The following is a 19,159-nucleotide window of genomic DNA, read 5'->3' as shown; positions in this document are numbered from 1 at the left end:
AGCCCTGAAGAGAAATGGTTAAAAACAGTTCTAATAACAAGTCTCTGCCTCCCACTCTGAGCTGTCTAGCCTTACAAGGTCAGCCCTTGGAGGACAGAAATGAGGGCCCCTGACCCGCTGCCAAGGGGTCTGAGGTCAACCTCAGGCTGGCCTAAATCAGTAGCCCTACTGTGTCTAGGCACGAGACAGCCCTGAAGCAACACCAAGCGGCCACAACCGCTCTCTTCCGACCCCCTGAGCTGGGGCAGGTGCTCCAGGCACCTGAAGACATCTCCAAGTCTAGACAAGTCACCTCAACAGATGGGAGTGACCATCTTGCTGATCTCTGTAGCCAACGGGAAGTGCTGGGCCAACAGCAAGCTCCACACTCACCAATAAGGCCCTGGCGGGAGGAGCTTCCACCTGGTCAGGGCACCTTGCACGGGGAAGTTAGACCAGGATGTGGTGGGCTGAGTTCTGGTGCTTAGCTCTGCCTCACCAGAAACCAGAGCAGTTTACTTTGCCTCCTGCAGCTCAGACCCAGACTTCCCCAGGAAAAGAGGTGTGGATGGGGCAGAGGGTGCATGCTGTGGCTACTCTCCCAGGGTTTTGAGACCACTCCCGTGGACAGGGCTTGCCCTTTGCCCCAAGTGTACTTTCCTGAGACGCTGCTCAGGGCTAGGTTTCTTTGGTTTCTACTGGACTGGCTAAACAGCCTGGGACTCAAGATCAGGGCTGTGGGAGACATGGAACACCAAGATCAGAAGAGTGCAGAGGGGCCTCAGCTGTGATCTAAGCTGCTAGGGAAACCCTCCCTCCGTGGGCAAGCAGGCAGTAAGGATGGGGAAATGCCTGCATTCAGCTGCCGAGAATAGCCGGTGGGCTGGGGATGGCAGGCCAGGGCTTTTCTGGGAAAGGGAGCCATTTCAGTCACAGCAGGGTGGAGGTACCTTCCAGTACCCAACCTCTGGAGGGAACACTGCTTTGGAACACCTGTTCTACGGAGTCCAGAGGCCAGGCTACTGAGCACTGCCCTGCTGTCAGTAACGGGCAACTGCCATGGACAAGGTTTCTCTCTAGGGATTTTGGCAAGTTATGAGTGGGCTCTCAGAAGAGCGATGAAAACTGCCTGCCCCTAGCCTGGTGATTGGTGCTGAGCCAGACGGTAAGCGTGTGGCTGTGAAGTACATCACCTCTGGTTTCCACCCCTTGGACTGGGACATAGCCTAGTCTCACCTCCCACTACACCACTGTACACCTCCCACTAAACCACTGGTGTAGTTTCCACTACAGCAGGAAGTAATGGCTGCACTGCTTCAAGGACAGGCTTTTTCAGGTGGCCACCTGAGCCTGGGAGGGTCTAAACTCACTGCCATATTCACAGTGCCCTGACAGCACACTATCCACACACAGTGGGGTGGTGATAAGCCTCTTTATCTACAAAGTGGAGACATTGGGTACATGCATTTCAGGTGGTGAGGAAAACTGAGAAAAGGAATTTGAGTTAGGGTATACATGCATGCACACACATGCACATACGTGCATGTATAATTATGCATGTGCACGTACACATACAGAAACAGACATACTGTGAACATGCATGCACACATCTATATAAACTTGCACGTATTCATTTGTGTATACAGGCGCACTACAGAAGTGAACATATGCATTCATCTATACACACATGCATGCACATACAAATATACACATGTAAACAGGCATATTAATATGCAGACACAGATACAAACATGCATATGTACGTATGTTTTTTCAGTCACATGTCCACATATACATATGCAAGAATGTTTGTGTACAGACATATTTAGACATACACACTTCTAAGCATTTACTTATACGTACACATAGGTAAATATACCCATATACAGAACATTCATATACACATACACACACTTGAATAATTCACACACAAATGTCCATATGCATACATTCGGTGCATAAATACATACACAGGAGTTCACACACATGTACATATACATGCACATGCATACAAGCACAGGTATACATGTAAGCAATATGGAAGGTGATAGGGTTTGCTTTGGGGAAAGAGGATCAGAGGGATTGTGTGATTTTGTGGAATCAGACGAGGAAGGAGTCTGATCAATAGCATCTGAACAGAAACCCAACAAAAGTTGGAAGTCACACAGAAAGCATCATTTGGACATTTCTGTGGCATCAAATGACATTTTCTCAAAACTCAGCTTTAGCCTCAGCTGCATCACAAACCTCCACTTCCTAGCAGGAAGCCCAGCTATCTGCTGCTTCATGTGACTCCTCCATCACAGCTGCTGTGCTAGCATCTTTGCTGCTGTAACTCCCGAGCATGTCAGGGAGCGTCCACTCTGTGCCCACAAGCAACCACTGAGGATGAGCATACACCTACATCAGTGAGGACAAGGTGGCGTGTCTCGGGCTCCGTCTTCTGAACCTCCATGAACCCAGCTAGAATAATGGCAAACCCGCCACAGTGGCCACCATCCTCCATTCTGTGCCAGGCCTGATCTCTAATGAAGAGCTCTCCTCCTGGGAGACAGAGCTGAGGGGATGGTGTAGCAGAAAGCATGGACTCTGCAGTACAGTCTACCCCCTTGTCCTGTCTAGACCTTCTCCTGCCAGTCCTAGGGGGTAAACTGCCTTCAGCACTGGCCCCTCCCACTCCTGGGACCCACATCTTTCCTCCCTGGCCAGTCCTGGGAGAGCCCAGAGGGGCCAGAGGCAAGAGGGCACCATGGGACAGCAGCCACACCCTCAGCCAGTGACCTGAGTCCCAGAGAAGAGGGGGAAGCGAAGCAGAGGAGGCAGAGCAGGGGTCTTTAGGAACCACAGAAAGTCAGGGAACCAACCGTTTCCTATATGAGATGTTTTCATGGATGGATATTTGCGAATTATTTACAGATGGGGGTGGTTTGAGCAGCAGGTGCGCAACACACAGACGGAGACAGGGGTTTTCACATTGTATGTTGGTTTGATGGCGTGAGTCAGCAGGTAGGTGAAGTAAATCAAGAGCCAAAACAGAAAACAAAAGAGAAAATGAGTCATCAAAAAAGCAAAACTCAAACTCTGAACACTTCACTGGAAATTTTTAGGATTTTTGTAAGCTTTGCATTCTTTCCTTAATATGCACCAAATTAAAACATATTTCAGAAACCTGTAGATAACCTACAAGTTCGAGTAGCAGCAGCATTTGCATTTGTTTGTAATGCAAATCCAGAGATGACGCACAGACACTTTTCATCCTTAGGCAAAGGTCAATGTGGGCTCTCAGCGTGCACTTGGGTGGCTCTCCTCAGAGCCTTTGCTAAGTCGCAAGAGCTATTTTGAATTTTTGGTTGAGAATGAGAACAGACACTCAAATTTTTGCCTAAGGAATGAAAGAGTGCATTCACAGAGTGAACACGGAGTGACTTCGGGTGAAAAACCACACATTCACGTGACGGCTTTTCCTCCTTTTCTCCTCCAGGTGGTGATGCCAGAGCTCCAAGCCATGATGGAGGCAGAGCTTAGCTTCCATCAGGATGCCGACATCAAGGGTTGCCAGAGTCCCACAAGGGACCTGAAGGAGGGCTGGAAATGACTACTGGTGGTTCTGAACATCCAAGGAGCAGAGTGCAGCCGTTAGAGACTTACTACAGGGAGCTTCACCTCTGAAGGGAAAGCACCTAGAAGGCAGCAGGACACCCAACTGCACCCTGCTTCATACCCTCTCAGCAACAGGAAAACCCCAGAGCTGAGCCCTTGCTCACGTCTGCCAACTCAGCTCTCCTGCTCCTTTCTGAAGCATTGGTCCCTGACATTCTGGGAGGTGACAGAAGCAGAGAGAGATGGTGCAGGCTGTGGACCCCAGGGCAAACAGTGCCACTCCACCTCTGCAGACTCACTGCAAAGGGGAGACAACAGGCATCATTCTCTTTTTTGGACTTTAAGGGGACTTCTTACAAAATCACAATTGCATATATTTGCAACAGGGCTTTATCATTAATAAATTGTGAATTTATTGAAAGTATTCTGTGCACTGAGAATACTATAGTCAGAGTTTTCTGCCATCTATCAGTAGAAATTATGTTAACAGATCTTCTGATATTAAAGTCAAATAGACTCAACTTGTGTGTACTGTTGGCACTAGCTTGTTTTGAGACTTGCGTCTACATTCCTGATGTGAGTGCCTCCCTCTCTTCCATTGTCAAGATTCCAGGTGTCAAGATTCTATTCACCTTGTAGGATCAGTTAGGGAGTGGTTACTCTTTTCTCAGCCTCTGGAAGAATCTGTCCAGGTAGGAATTATTATATTTGGTCATGTCTTTTAGGTAGAAAAATCTAATCCGTAAAGCCATTAAAATCTGTTTACTTTGTGAGAAGGACTAATTACAGACTAAATTTCCTTAATGATTTAGCGAAGAACTATTCCAGTTTAATCGCTAGGTTTTGGTCCAATCTGGTTACTCATATTTTAATAGCAATTTGTCTTTAAGTCTATTGGCATTGCTGTTGTGTACCACTGAGTCGGAATCAACCCATTGCTGACCCCTGAAGGGTTTTTAATTGCATGGGAGGAGACTGCTCATCCTTCTCCTGCGGTTCTGGTGGATTGGAACCTCAGGCCTTTAGGATTGCAGAACTGTTTTTTTAAAAAGCACACACACACACACACACACACACACACACACACACACACCCAAAGCCAAAAAACAACAAAACAAAACCCAACCAAAACCAAACTCTTTTTCATTTAAGCATTATTTTATTTGGGTAATGAAGAACATGTTGAGTCTATTGTTGTTGTTGTGTACCATTGAGTCGGACCCGACCCATAGCTCCAGCGCGTTTTCAGAGGCAGTTAACTGCACACGAGGAGATTGGCCATCTGTCTCCCAAGGAGCAGCTGGTGGCCTCGAACTGAGAGCCTTCAGGTTTGCAGTGCAGCTTCTTGTCACTAGGCCACCAGAGCTCCCTTTATTGGCTTTAAATTGTTCAAAATATATTTTAAAGTTCTCGTTCCTGAAGTTATGACTCATATCTTCAAATAATATTTAATTGTATTCTTCCTTTTTCTATATAGTCAATCATTCCAGAAATGTCTCAATTTGAAAATCTCTAAAGAAGTAAATTTTGCTAGTTTAACAAAGTTGGTTCTTCCGTATGTTTGCTACTTTTAAAATTTTCATAATTTTATCTATTCTACAGCTTATTTCCCCTTTTATTTCTAACTTAAAGTAGATGCTTAACTCATTTGAACACTTAGGATTTCAAGTTTGTTTCAAAATGCCTTTCACCATTTCCTATCAGTTTTGGTAGATGTTTTAATTCCTCTCAGTTGCATTCTCTAATTTCCAACACTATTCAATTCCATTTCTGATCGGTGACTTTCCTCCTTGAAAGTGTACCAGTGTTCTGTTCATCTCCCTTGGGTTTCATCACCTCTGTCCAGGCTCCACTGTGGTGAGGACATTACATAACTGGACCTCAAGCAGGTCCCATCTGTGCCAAGGGTGTCAGGATGAATCCTCCAAATGCTCATGGCCCTGCCACATGTGGGAGGTGTCAGAACCCTGGGGTCTGGGCCATGCGAGACGCAGTCCCAGCTCCTCACACTGGCTTTTGTGGGCAGCAGTACACTCCAGTAGGGGAATTCTGGTCACTCTGCCCCTGAGAGGCTCAAGCAGGAGGCCTGGCAGCAGCTGAGTGTGAATGGCTCTGCCACTTGAGTCTTACTTCCAATGACCTCATGGTGTTAGTGGTATTTGTATCCAAAAAAACCCACGACAGAGTAGGACATCCAGTGTGAGGCATGTGGTGTAGGCCATGCAGAGGGGACAGTTAATGCCGAGAAAAGTCACTTCTGGTGTGCATTGCGGGCACAGATCCTATGTGGGGCATGGGTGGGCTGCCTCAGACCACTGCTACCGACTAGAAATGCTCCACTCAGACATGGCCCAGAAAGACCCATGCATCAGGCATCTACCTGGTGTACAGATAGAAGCTGCTTACAGAAAGGATTCAAAAGATATCTACACTAGGCCGAAAGAATGGTCAGGGTTCTCGAGGACATAGTTTGGGGGCATCCTGGAAGAATCACTACTGATCACCAGAGGGTACCACTGCACGGGAAGCACTGATTCCAGAAGACTAACAGCAGGCATGTTCACACAGTGACCCGAGAACAGAACGATCATGACTAAGGCTGGACATACAATCAAGTCAGTACGGCTGATGACAACTGCCAGTGTTGGCCATCCGGGCTTCTGTGTAGAAAGGTCAACATCACACCTCTATCTGCACCATGCAGGACGACTCTCAATGGAAGTTGGCAGGAAGCTGGGCACACTGGCATTTCCTTGGCAAGGGCAAGGTCTCATCACAATTGAGTGGTACACGTTGCAGGAGTGGGTGTGTGGAGCATACTCCAGATGTGAGTGCAAACAGTCAATTTTCCCGGTGTGGTGGGAGATTTAAATACTCTCGTTGTTGTTAGATGCCATCAGATCACATAAAGCAATCATATGAAGAGCAGATCTGAACCCTCCCCATCCTGCGCCATTCTCACAATTTCTGATATGCCCAGGCCCTCTGTTACAGTCACTGTGTCAATCAGACTCATACGTGGTCTTCCTCTCTTTCTTTGACCCCCTACTTTCCCAGTATGATGTCCTCTTACAGGACTGTGCCTCCTGACAGCAAGCATAACCAATACACATTAGAGAGTTTCACCACCCTTGCTCTTTAGAAAGAGTGCCCTCGTTGCACTTCCTCCAAGACAGACTTGTTTGTTCTTTTGGCCATCCATAGGGTGTTCAGTCCTCTTCTCCAACACCAAATTCAAAGGCATCAATTCTTCTGTCATCCTTATTCATTGTCCTCACTGACACACAGCACCATTCAAAACTGCAGGTGTGGGTGGGAGCAGTACATACTCCAATTATAGATGAGAGTTATCAAAGTCCATGTGTAGATGAGAGTGGTCTATGGTCCAGGTGTGGATTTGCTAGCCCTGAAATAGTGCCTCATTGAGATACAGCAAAGGGATTCTGCAGAACATCTCCTCAGAATCAGCATGAGAGGCATATGACCACAGGACCTACTGGTGCACCATACACCAAACACTACAGCCCCTTAATGGTGAAAATGAAGCACCCCTTGCCCTGGCAGATGGTCAGCAGTCCCACCCTGAAGAATTCTCAAAGTGAGCGAGTTAGCTGTGTGGACCTGGCTGGCATAGCAGGTGGACACAAACCCTAGCTGCTGCACTGAAATACCACACACAGCAGCACCAGTCGTCCTTCTAGGGCCTGCTCAGTGGCCCAGGAGCAGCCTTGGACAGAAAGCCAAGGGCAGAGAGAGAGAGAGAGACAACTGACCTACTCAATCACGAGGACTCTGCTGTCCTCCTCTTCTCGAGCTCTCATCGCCACTCTCTCTGGTATTTCCTGTGAACTCTGAGTGAACGTCATTCAGTTGTCAGAAATAATCCATGAGCATTGGTAGAAATCAACCCCTCCAGTTGGTACATGTTGTATACATACATGTGCTTATGTTGTTGTTCCCGCTGCTGTGTGTCACGGAGTTGGAACCAACTCATGGCTTGCCCACCAGTGGTTTTTTTAGAGGTCCTCACAGGAGGAGATTGCAACCTTTCTCTCCTTTGAACCACTTGCTTGCCTTAGGGTGGCAGCACAAATCCTAACCATTAGGACACCAGAACTTCCTCATACACACACACACACACACACACACACACACACACACACTGTTGTTGTTATGTGCTGTCAAATTGACAATGACTCATAGCAAACCTATGAACAGTGGATGTGAACCTTGTCCTTTTCTGTGCCAGCCTCATCATCTCTGATATATTTGAACACAAGGTTATAGTCTCTGTGTCAATTCATCTTGTTGAGGATTTGCCTCTCTTATGCTGACCCTCCACCATTTCAAGTTGATGGTTTTTTCCGCAAGGAGTGGCCTCTCCTAACAATATGGCCAAAGGACGTAAAATTAAACTTCACCATCCTTGTCTCCAAGTAGCACATGTTCGTTTGCTTGAATATCCATGGGATATTCAGAACTCTTCTCCAACACCACAATTCAAAGGCACTGATGATACTCCTGACATCCATATCATTGTCCAACTTTTTGATGCATAGGAAGCAACTGAAAAGAGTGTGGCTTCGACCAGGCGCACTTCTTTGTTCTTTAACATTTTGGAGAGGTCTCAGATAGCAGATTTCCCCAAGGTAACACATTTTTACTTGTTGACTGCTATTATCATGGGAATGGATTTCAGATCCAAGTAAAATTAAATTGTTAGCAACTTCAATCTTCTCTCCATATATCATAATGTTGTCTTTTGGTACAGTGAGGGGATTTTTGTTTTCTTTTTTAAATTTTTTCTGTCTGTGTGTGTGTACCATCAAATTGAATCCAACTGGTACAGGAGGACATAGCCCCTCCTTCTCCAGCAGAGCATCTAGTAGTTTCAAACCAAGTACCTTTGGGATTGCAGTGCAGCTTCTTGCCACTAGGCCACCAGAAATCCCTTGGATTTTTATTTTCTTGATGTTGAGATGTACAACCCTATATGATAACCACCCTGCCCATCCTCACCCCTCTGCTCCTCCCCTCCCCCTCCTTGGATCCTCATACATGTGTTACTAGTTATCTATGTCTACAATAATGGTCTAATATACAGTATTTGTCCTTAGGGATTGACTTAGCTCACTTAATATATGTCTCCAGTCCCTCCCAAGTTAGGTAGAGATTTTCAAAATCATTGTTCCTGAGTGTTGCATGGTATTCCATCATGTGAATGTACCAAATTATTGAGGAATAATGAAGTCAGTTCGAGGACTAAGGTGTGTCTTATTCAGGCCATGGTCTCTTTGATTATTTTCTATGCCTCAGAGGGCTGGACAGTGAATAAAGATGACAGAAAAAGAACTGATGCCTTTGAACTGTGGTGTTGGAAAAGAGCACTGAACAGTCCAGGGGTGGCCAAAAGAACAAACAAATAAATCTTGGAGAGGGTGCAGCTGGAGTTTTTCTTTAGAGGCAGGAATGATGAGGTTTTGCCTCACATACTTTGAGCATGTTGCTAGGAGGGGCTGTTTCCGGAGAAGGACATGATGCTGAGAAGGGTGAGGGGTCAGCAAAGGGGAGGAAGACCCTCAACCAGGTGGACTGACGTGGTGACTGCTGCAATGGGCTCTTGTGTGTCAGGAAGTGTGAGGATGGCGCAGGATAGAACAGGGTTCAGATCTTCTGTACATAGGGTCACTGAGTCATACCTGACTTGACGGCACCTAACAACAGCAACGTTTGCTTGTGGTTGGACATTTGGACTGTTTCCATGTTGTTGCGATAGTGAATAACTCTGCTATACACTGGTGTACAAATCTCCATTTGTGCCTCAGTTCTAATTTTCTCACGGTATATTACAAGCAGTGGAATAGCTGCGTCATATGGAATTTCTATGTTCAGCTTTTTGAGGAAATGCCAAATTGTCTTCCAGAGTGGTTGCACTATTTTACAATCCCACCAACAATGTGTAAGAGTTCCTGTTTCTCCACATCCTCTCCAACAATTATTACTTGCTGTCCTGCTAAACTTTGCACTGCCACTGGGGTGAGATGGTATCTCACTGCGGTTTTGATCTGCATCTCTCTTATTGCCAGTGATTTTGAGCATTTATTCATGTGTCTTTTGGCCATATCTGAGTATCTTCCTCTGTGAAGAATCTCTCCATGTCTCTTGCCCATTTTGTAATTGTATTATCAGCCTCTTTCTTGTGGAGGCCCTTTAGGATTCTGTAAAGAACAATTGGGTTTTGATTATATTCTACTTCTGGATCAATTATTTTCGGTACAGTGACTCGGCATATTCCTTTTAGTACTCCCTGGATCATTCAAAATTTTGCCTTTAGCATCTCTCAGTATTGCAGCACAAGGCTTGAATTTGTTTTTCCATTCTTTGAGCATGAGAAATGTCAAGTGAGGTCTTCCCTTTTCATGTTCTGCCTCCAACGTTTTTTCACATTTCATTATAATACTTTGCTTAGTCCAGGCTCCCCTTTGAGATCTTATGTTCATATCTTTTATCTTGTCAGTTCTTTTATTTCTTTTGGCTTTGTGACATGCTAATGCAATTTTCAGAGTCTCCTCTGACATCCATTTTGGTTGGTTCTTTCTCTCTCTCTCTTTCTTTTTTTCATCTTTGTAATAACCTTTTGCTCTCTTCTTGGATGATATCCTCACTCTTCTCATCTTTGCCATTAGTTGTTGGTGTGAATATTTGAATAATAGTTGCACTAACATGCCTTTTTTCTGTGTTTATGCATAGTATCCTACCTCTCATAGCACCACACTTCAGGAAGGATCTTGAAATGGGTTTTTCTGGGGGGCTTTTTAGGTTTTGTTAATTTAATTTTTTTTTAAGTAAACTTTTTATTTTTATACTGGTTTACTTACAAAGTTTATATACATTGTTTTTCACACCAGATCTTTCTGAAATGGGTTGTTTGGTGTTTTTTTTTTTTTACTATGAATGTAATACCATTCTTCTTCAATTTTTCATTCTTGGCATAATATATATATATACACACACACATACATACACACACATACATATACATGTCTGTTGAATACTGTTTGTTACTGAGTGAGACTCATGGTGACCCTTCACTGGGTTTCTGAGGCTATAAATCTTCATGAAAGAAAACTGCCCATCTTCTGTGCTTGGGGTAGGCTAATGGATTTAAATGACTGATCTTTTGTTTAGCAGTGCAGAAGGTAATTAACCATACCGCTTGATTTCCCTGCCTAGTAAACAAGGTGGCTATTTTACAAGTTTCTAAATTCTTGGGTTTAGTGAACATGTTCTTCATGGCATTGTATACACACATGTTCAAGACACAGTAAACCTATGGTTCTTAGTCTCTCTTCTGACACGGGGGAATCACATGCTTACCCAAGCAAGTTGTAACATAGCACCCAGTCCCCAAACTGTCTCTGGGGAGGAGCCCCATCTGCCTGAGGGCTGCCAGGGTCTCACTCCTGAGGAGAAGAGGAAGTAAACCCCATTTGAGCCCAAGACCACAGCAGGATGCTCCCTCCAGAAGGGAACCAGTTTGTGTCACTGGATTGGGGCAGAAATCACTACTTACCGCAATCTCTGTTACTAAAATATCAGTAATACTTCCCAACACAGTGACAAAGTCAAAGACGTTCCAGGCATCTCTGAAATAGTTCTAGAGAGAAAGTAGGTAGTTAATGTTGGAGTGGGTGAAGTGCCACACAAGAGAAATGGTAGAGGGTTGCAATCAGGAAAGGGACAGGGGACCAAATGGGAAAGCACAAGCCAGAGGAAGCATGCTTAAGTCAAGAGCAAATTATCATGGGTGTTGGTGAATGTAGCACTAAGGCCACAGGGCCGAGAATGGAAAGCCTGGCCTGCTGCCAGAAGCTGGGTTTGGGACATAGAGCTCAGGCAGTGCTTCCCAGAGCCCTTGTAGTGTCATAGCGCTCTGAGGAATGAGCAATTGCCAGCCCCAGATCCCTCACTCTATGAACCACCTCCCCAGAGAGAGACCCAGATAGAAGCCACTAAAAGGCGCAGAAATAGCAACGCCACATACCAGCACCCCAAAGGCGATGATCTTCAGCACGCACTCCATAGAGAACATGGATGTGAACACTATATTCAAGCACTTCAACATCAGTTCGTACTCATACGGGGCAGCATAAAACTGTTAGGAAAGAAACCAGCAGGCTGTGGACTCAGAAGGTCGATCTGGGACTACCACAGGGAGATAGAACCCCAATGCTACCGGGCCAGAGATGTCTGCCATGTTCTCTCTCTCTCTACTCTCCCAGAACCTTCTCACTGTCCCAACCCAAAGACATCACAGAAAAAGTCTGCTTCTACAGGTTGCTTTTGCCAGGCTGCAGCTCATCTAGGGACCCCTGCCGCCCACCAGCCAGCCCACACCTTCATCATCAGCACGGCAGTGTTGAGGGCGATCATGGCCATGATGAAGTACTCAAAGGGCGGAGACACCACAAACGTCCAGGTCTTGTACTGGAATGACTGCTTGTTCTGAGGCATGTACCGCGTCAGGGGCTTGGCGCTGATGGCAAAGTCGATGCAGGCCCTCTGCACAGAGGGAAGGCACTCAGGAAAGAGACTACATATGTACCTCCAGCCTTCATTACAGCCATGAGCGGCCAGGCTGGTGGCCAAAAGGGACTCATTAAAATGGGCCCACATGCAGAAGGGACAACCAGTGGCCTCTTGCTTGACACAGACCCTATGTGGCAGGAGAGGGTGCATACCTCGTTCTTCTCCAGACTGCACTCAGACATGACCTTGTCCCCTTGTTCCTGGAATGTGATGATGATCAAAGCCACAAAGATGTTGACAAAGAAGAAGGGGAAGACCACAAAGTAGACCACGTAGAAGATGGAGAGCTCCATGCGATACCCAGGGCTCGGGCCCTGCTCCTCATAGGTAGCATCCACCGAGTGTTTCAGCACCCTGGGCCATGAGCAGACAGCCAAGCATTGAAAACTCACAGATGAGACAGCCTGGCACTCAAACCTCTTCTCAAGAAAGGGTTCAGGGCTTGCTCTCTACCAGAGCCAGGGATGGCGGGAGATGAGGAGAGTGGGTATCGGAAGGGTGCTGGTGGGGAAGCGCTTGCGTTTTATGTCTCCCAGGCAATGACTCTCCTAGAGGTGGCTAAAGCTTTCCTATGAAGCCTCTTGTCAGGCTGGGGACACTCTAAGGGCAACAGCCTCGAGATCATGAGGTTCCACTTCTAGGAGGAGAAGGCAGAAAGGGCCCGATAGCTCAGCCTGCTGACATCCTGCCCACCTGCTCACATCTAAGTCATCTGCTCTCACTTAACTGCTTATCAAATCACTCCCGTCTCACCTTACCAGGCAGGTCTCCTGCCCACCTGCCTCAGAGCCACAGGCCAGGGCCAGGAGAAAGCCCAAGTTTAAAGAAGACCCCTGCTGGTTCATCAGACCTACTTCTTGAAGGGGAAGGTCCTAGCCCTAAGTACTTCCCCCTAGGGGGGCCAAGAGCTCATGAACCTGTCAGACATAAACCTCTCAGGGCTGCCTTAACAGTTTCTGTTGTTATGTCATGCCAAGTCAACTACGGCTCCTGCCACCCCTCTGAACAACACATAGGAGCCATGCCCTCTCCTGAGCGATGCCCTTAACAGCAGTGAGAGGACTGGCATGGGAAGACATGGAGCACTCACTCTCCCTCTGGCCTCCGGTTATCTAGAAGGAAGTACGGAGACTCCCATGGTGTTCTCTTTGATGTAATCTACTCTGCCAGCCTGTACACTCTTGGAGGGCAGGGGTGCGCCTTCCTTACTCGGTTCCACCACCTGTATGCATGAGCTTATGTGTGCTGAGTGACGGAAAAAGATACCAGTGCAAATCCAGTCGCCACCACCCGAGTCTATCAGACCAGAGAAGCCAGATTATCACTCACATGGGCCACCCTTCTCCTGTGGACACAGTGAACAGGGTTAGCAGAGCCCAGAGCACGTTGTCATAGTGAAAGTCATATTTTTTCCACTGCCGTGGTTGAGCTTCCACTTCCACTTTCTCATAATCCAAATACTGTCCCCTAGAAAGAGAAAGAAAGAAAAGGTTAGAGATTAAAAACAAGAGAACTAAACAAAATTGCTCTGGTCAACTGATTTTCAGCAAGGGCACCAAGACCATTTGATGGGGAAAGAACAATATTTTCATCAAATGGTTCTGTGACAGCTGGATCTACACATGCTAAAAAATGAATATTGATCTGTAGTTAAATGTAAAAAAAAACCCCACAGCACAAATGGCCACATATTGCATGATTCTATTTATAGGAAATATCCCAAACAGATAAAAATATAGAAACAAACAATAAGGTAATGGTTACTTAGGTTTGAAAGAGAAAAGTGAACTAAGAATTGATAAAGGGCATGAAGTTTCTTCTTGAGCTCACAGAAATGTTCTAAAATTGACTAAGGGGATGAACAAACCCACTATGATAAATATATCAAAACCCACTTAATTGTGCAGTTTAAATAAATGAGTTGAATGGTCTAGTAATTATATCTCACTCAAAGCAGACTCCATTATGTAGAAGAAAGGATGGTCTTTTAAACAACATTGCTGGGCCAGTCAGAAATTCCCCAGGAGATTCGTACTACATGGAGAAAATCAGCTATAAGTGAGAAGGGGGGGGGGGGAATGAAGTTTCATAAGAAAACATCTCTCCAACTTGGACTACTTTAGGACACAAAAATACAAAGCCTAGGTGAGAAAATCAAGACATAATTTGGATTACATTAAAATTAAGAACTTAGTTCTTAGAAACTACTATTGAAAGGGTAAAAAAGCACTCCTCAGAGAGGGAGATGCAGTCTGTAATACAAAGAGCTGTCAAAAGACTCCTACAAATCCTCAAGAATAGACAGACAACCCAAACAGCAAAGCACGTAAAAGCCTGAACGGATATCTCTCACGAAAAGGCCCACCTGCTGGTCCTCCTGCAAAGCATACCGATATGAAGACTCATCAACAAATTGCATTGTGCAGGAGACATATCTTTGCTTGCAGAAAGAAGATCTGAAGTGCTTAGTAGGGAAAAACAAAGACTACAGCATTCAATATCGAGTATGTCTCAACATGAAGAAAATAAAAATCCTTTACAATTGGATTAACAGGCAGCATCATAATAGATGGGGAAAGATTGAAGTTTTCGCCTATTAACACCTACTTGAGTCCACAATCAAGATGCAGTAATCAAGATACCAAAATATGTGTTGCATTGGGCAAATATGCTGTCAAAGACTTCTTTCCAGTGCTAAAGAACAAGGATGCCAATTTAAAGACAGGGGCACCAGATCCAAGCCATGGTATTTTCCATGAGTATTCTTGGATGTATCTGAAAGTTGGACAATGAATAATGAAGACTGAAGAATACCCAATGTCTTTCAATTGTGGAATTGGCAGAGTATTGACTATGCCATAGGCCACAGAAAGGACAAAGAAATCTGTTCTGGAGGAAATAAAGTAGTGAAACTTTATCTCCCTTATGCGGGGCATGATGCCAGGAAATGCCAGTCCTTGCAAAAAGACATCACTATTGGAAAAACAGAATCAACAAGACAGGAAGATATTCAATGAGACATACTGACACAGTGATGGCAACAATGGGCTTGAGCATGGCAGAGATTGTGAGGATGGCACAAGACAGGGCAAGGGTTTTATCTGTTCTTCATAGGGTTGACGAAACAATGCCAACAACTGATCCACTGTCATTAAATAAGGTATCTAGCCTCACTGGTTAAACAGTAGGTAGAGGCAAGACCACGATGGAGCCACTCTAGCCACACCAGAAGGCTCACCAGCACCACGAGAAAGCAGCACCCACTCATGGTCATTTGGAGTGGCTGGCGCTCTCACTGTTGCTAATGAGACTGTAAACTGACACAACCGTCTATTAAAGCTGCGCATATGCACAGCCTATGAACCAGCAGCCCCTACCGGAAACACAGCCAAGTGCTCACCAGCAGAGAAGCACTATAAAGTTGTAGCAGCACTTCAACCGGACAGTTGGAGAGTTCCAGTATAAGAATGCCAGGTGCCATCAATAGCAGAGTAGGCAGGTGAGCTGTGGTTTGTTCATACAAGCAAATGCTTTTACAAACCAACAGTGAACAAACACTTGAGGGTCTCCACAGATAGTGGACAGCTGGCTCACCGTGCTCAGGGTCTGCAGAGAGTGGACATTCAGCCAGCCATGCTGAGGGTTTGTAGACAGCAAACACTCAGCTGGCCACACTCAGGGTTTGCACAAAGCACAGAGTGCACAGCCTGATGTGGGCAGTGTGAGCTCACTGGCCTGTTCAGCATGTGCGGTCCTTTCTCCCGCACCTTCCTGAGAGCAAGGCCTAGTGCACAAGGTGAGGGGCTCGTGTCAACAGGTACAGCTCCTCTAGCACAAAGATCCAGCCAGGATCACAAGGGCAAGGCAAGTGCCAGCAGTACCCCTGATCCCAAGAGTCCCCTTCCCAGATGGCATGTGTGTCCCTGACCTCACTGAAATGAGGGGGAAGTTCCCCGTGCACATAGGACATAGGAGTAAAATCATGTCAATGGTGCACAGCACTGGCCTAGCACTGGGCTCCTCCAGGGCACTCCTGTGGGGTCCCCCTGCCCACTGGCCCACCGGTCCTATGGCACGCTACATGTGCCCTGCCCCAGTTTACCTGCAGTCCCTTTCCAGCTCCTTGGACTCGTCAGTGCAGTAGAAGAACTTCCCCTTAAAGAGCTGCACAGCGATGACGGCAAAGATGAACATGAAGAGCACGTACACCACCAGGATGTTGAGGACGTTCTTGAGGGAGTTCACCACGCAGTCAAACACGGCCTGGGGGCGGGGGGGAGGGGCACCTGCATGCTCAGACTTCTGCCCCTGAGGAGACCCCTAGTGTCCCAGGCCCTGTAGATAAGGAAAAGCTCTGCTGCCAGTGCCCAGAGCAGGAGGAGCAGATGGGAAGTGGGCAGATGCACAGGACATGAGTTGGGACCCTCAGAAGAAGCCCAGGGCTCAGGGGCCCGGTGAGGCCAAGTCAAAGAGGCCTCAGAGCCCTGACCACTGCACGCTAAGACCAGGCAGCATCCACTCTGCCCACTTGCTGGTGGGAGCCTACTCGGGCTGACCCAGGACAGATGTGGCAATGCCCTGTGCCAGTTCTGGGGCAGAGCTTTTGCTGTGCTTGTGGCCCTGAGATGACTGAATTTGCTTCTACCATGAGGTGGGCCTCAAGACTGCCACACATCAGTGGGTGACAAAGAAGGACCTTTCGCTGCCCTTCACAACAGAGCCAAGATCCTGTGGAGCATTTGTTATGTCCACATCTGTTGCACACCAAGGACCCAGCCACTGACTAGTCACATCCAGCCACACCTATGTCACGGTGCCCCTGTCAGCTCAGCCCAGGCCAGCACCAGCTGCACCACAAGATCTGCTAGGATTTCCATGTGGCAGGGCTGCTGTAGCCCGTGTGGAGGACCGGCCCGCTCAGGCTAGCATATGCTTGGTCAGATTGTATAAAGCTGTGAAGGAGCTACTGTGCTCATTCTTCAGTGCCTTCCCAGGAGCCCAGCACTCCACACACACCCCCCACCCCCTGCTTGGTCTGTCCAGGAGATCCTTTCCACCTCTACTGCAGCTTTGGATAAAAGCACTGGGCCCACTTAGTTAGTGGCCCTGGGTTCAAGAGAAGAGTCTTAGACAGGTCTGCTGTGAATAAGTCCACTATAAGTTATGATCTGAGAAGATGAGATGCAGAGCTTCTCATCTCCTTCTCTCACCTCATGTGGAAGCTGCAGTGGACAGGGACAGGCTTACACATCACACGTGTACATGCACACTCATGACTGTGCACTGGAACATGTGCACAAAGCATATGCACACACATGCACGAGTGTGGGCACACACATAAGCATCTGCTTGTGTGCCGGCAATTACAGCACACACATGTGCACTATGTGTATATCCATAGAATAGGAATGTATGAATGTGTGTACATTGGCCTGCATACACATACATGGCTGTGTACATGTGTGCACAATGCACACACATAAATCCAGGCATGTGCAAGCAAACATGTTCACTTACACAATAACATATGCACATGAACACACAACTATACAACATGCACACAGTCACATAAACACAGCGGCATACACGTAGTGCAAATACTTATGCACATGTGCACACACATATGGTAATAAACTTGTACACACGTGAATACACATGTACATGGTTATGCACGGGAACACACCTGGCAACACAATGCATGTGCATATACATATATGCATAAAGATGTGAACTCATAGTAACATAGACACAAAGACATGCTCAGTGTTCACACATAATGGCCGGAGACACACACATATACCTGTGCATGCATGAACATTCTCACACACACCAGCCCATCCCAACAGCTCTAATTCTGCAAGTCCCAACCTTGAGTTTGGGCAGCCGCTTGATAGTCTTAAGGGGTCGCAGGACGCGGAGAACTCGTAGGGACTTGATGGTGTTGATGTCTTTCCCTTTGGATCCTCTAGAAGGAGAAGTCACAGATGTGGACAGGTGGGAACACACACACTCACCCACATTCTGCCTTAGACCTTAGGCTGAGAACCCAAGGACAGCAAGCCTGCACCAGACCTCACCATCCACCATCCACTATCAGCATCCAGCATTTAGGTGGACAAATGCCTGTGCCAGTCAGTGGGCACCTAGTGTGCACGTAAGAGCCCAACCTAGAGCACGGCAGTGGTTTCTAACACCTTGAACTCCCCTGGCACCCATGCCAAGCCAGCTATCTGCTGAGACTAGCCCTAAGAAGACAGGGTAGGACATGAGGACACACAAATCAGGCTGGGTGGCACCGAAAAACCACAAGCAGTGTGCCATCTTGTCCTTTAGCACAGTACCTCTTTCAGGGGTTCTTTCCCCCGCCTCTCAGGGTGGGGTAAGGGGATGTATCTGCTCCACAGCTCTCTCTGCCTGTCCCCCCTCAGCTGCCCTAACGCACACCTGGCTGATGCAAATGGACAGAAGGAAGAAGGGGAGAGGAAGACAGGGGACCTCCATGCAGGGAAGGAGCAGAGAAGAGACAGGTAAGTAGAGGTGATATGGGAAACAGCAGACAGGAAGATAAAGCAGAGGGAGACAGACCAAGTCAAGACCATCAGGGTGATGAGTAGTGACTGGGGTCTTAAAAGCTTACAATAAGCCACCTACGGTGGAACTACTGGTCTCCCCAATATGAACAAAGAAGAGGGAAGGTAACATTGAAGACGCCAAAACCGCGCGACATCCGTTCCGGCAGAAAGGTAATCGAAGACGCCAAAACCGCGCGGCATTCGTTCCTCAGGCCACGTACAGGGGGCATAAAGGAGCCTGACTGGCGGAGAAGCTGGGCAGACAAAGGGTCCATAAAACTCCCCACCCATTTTCTCAGGTAACATTGAAGATGCCAAAACCGCGTGGCATTCCTACACACCAGTTCTACAGGACACATCGCCTTCGCTCGGGAAACATTACCCCTAAACTTCAGAGACATTGGACCCAACATAAGGAA

At 47.0% G+C, this 19,159-nt stretch overlaps 1 protein-coding gene across 1 annotated transcript in view; it reads right to left on the bottom strand.

Moving 5' to 3' along the window:
• CACNA1B (calcium channel, voltage-dependent, N type, alpha 1B subunit) overlaps positions 1-19,159 on the bottom strand; it is a 258,633-nt gene that overhangs the window by 45,482 nt on the left and 193,992 nt on the right. Inside the window, exons 23-30 of the mRNA XM_006900673.1 lie at positions 18,037-18,133; positions 16,271-16,431; positions 13,498-13,635; positions 12,321-12,522; positions 11,977-12,141; positions 11,624-11,734; positions 11,153-11,236; positions 2,844-2,849 (exon numbers count right to left, since the gene is read on the bottom strand). Of these exons, the coding sequence (XP_006900735.1) occupies positions 2,844-2,849; positions 11,153-11,236; positions 11,624-11,734; positions 11,977-12,141; positions 12,321-12,522; positions 13,498-13,635; positions 16,271-16,431; positions 18,037-18,133 (964 nt within the window). The remainder of the gene's footprint in view (positions 1-2,843; positions 2,850-11,152; positions 11,237-11,623; positions 11,735-11,976; positions 12,142-12,320; positions 12,523-13,497; positions 13,636-16,270; positions 16,432-18,036; positions 18,134-19,159) is intronic.

Source organism: Elephantulus edwardii, unplaced genomic scaffold, assembly GCF_000299155.1.
Source record: "Elephantulus edwardii isolate Elephantulus edwardi_28Jun2011 unplaced genomic scaffold, EleEdw1.0 scaffold00289, whole genome shotgun sequence".
NCBI classification, from domain to species: domain Eukaryota; kingdom Metazoa; phylum Chordata; class Mammalia; order Macroscelidea; family Macroscelididae; genus Elephantulus; species Elephantulus edwardii.
Note: the sequence above shows the minus strand (reverse complement) of the source record. Positions and strands in the feature narration are given on the sequence as shown.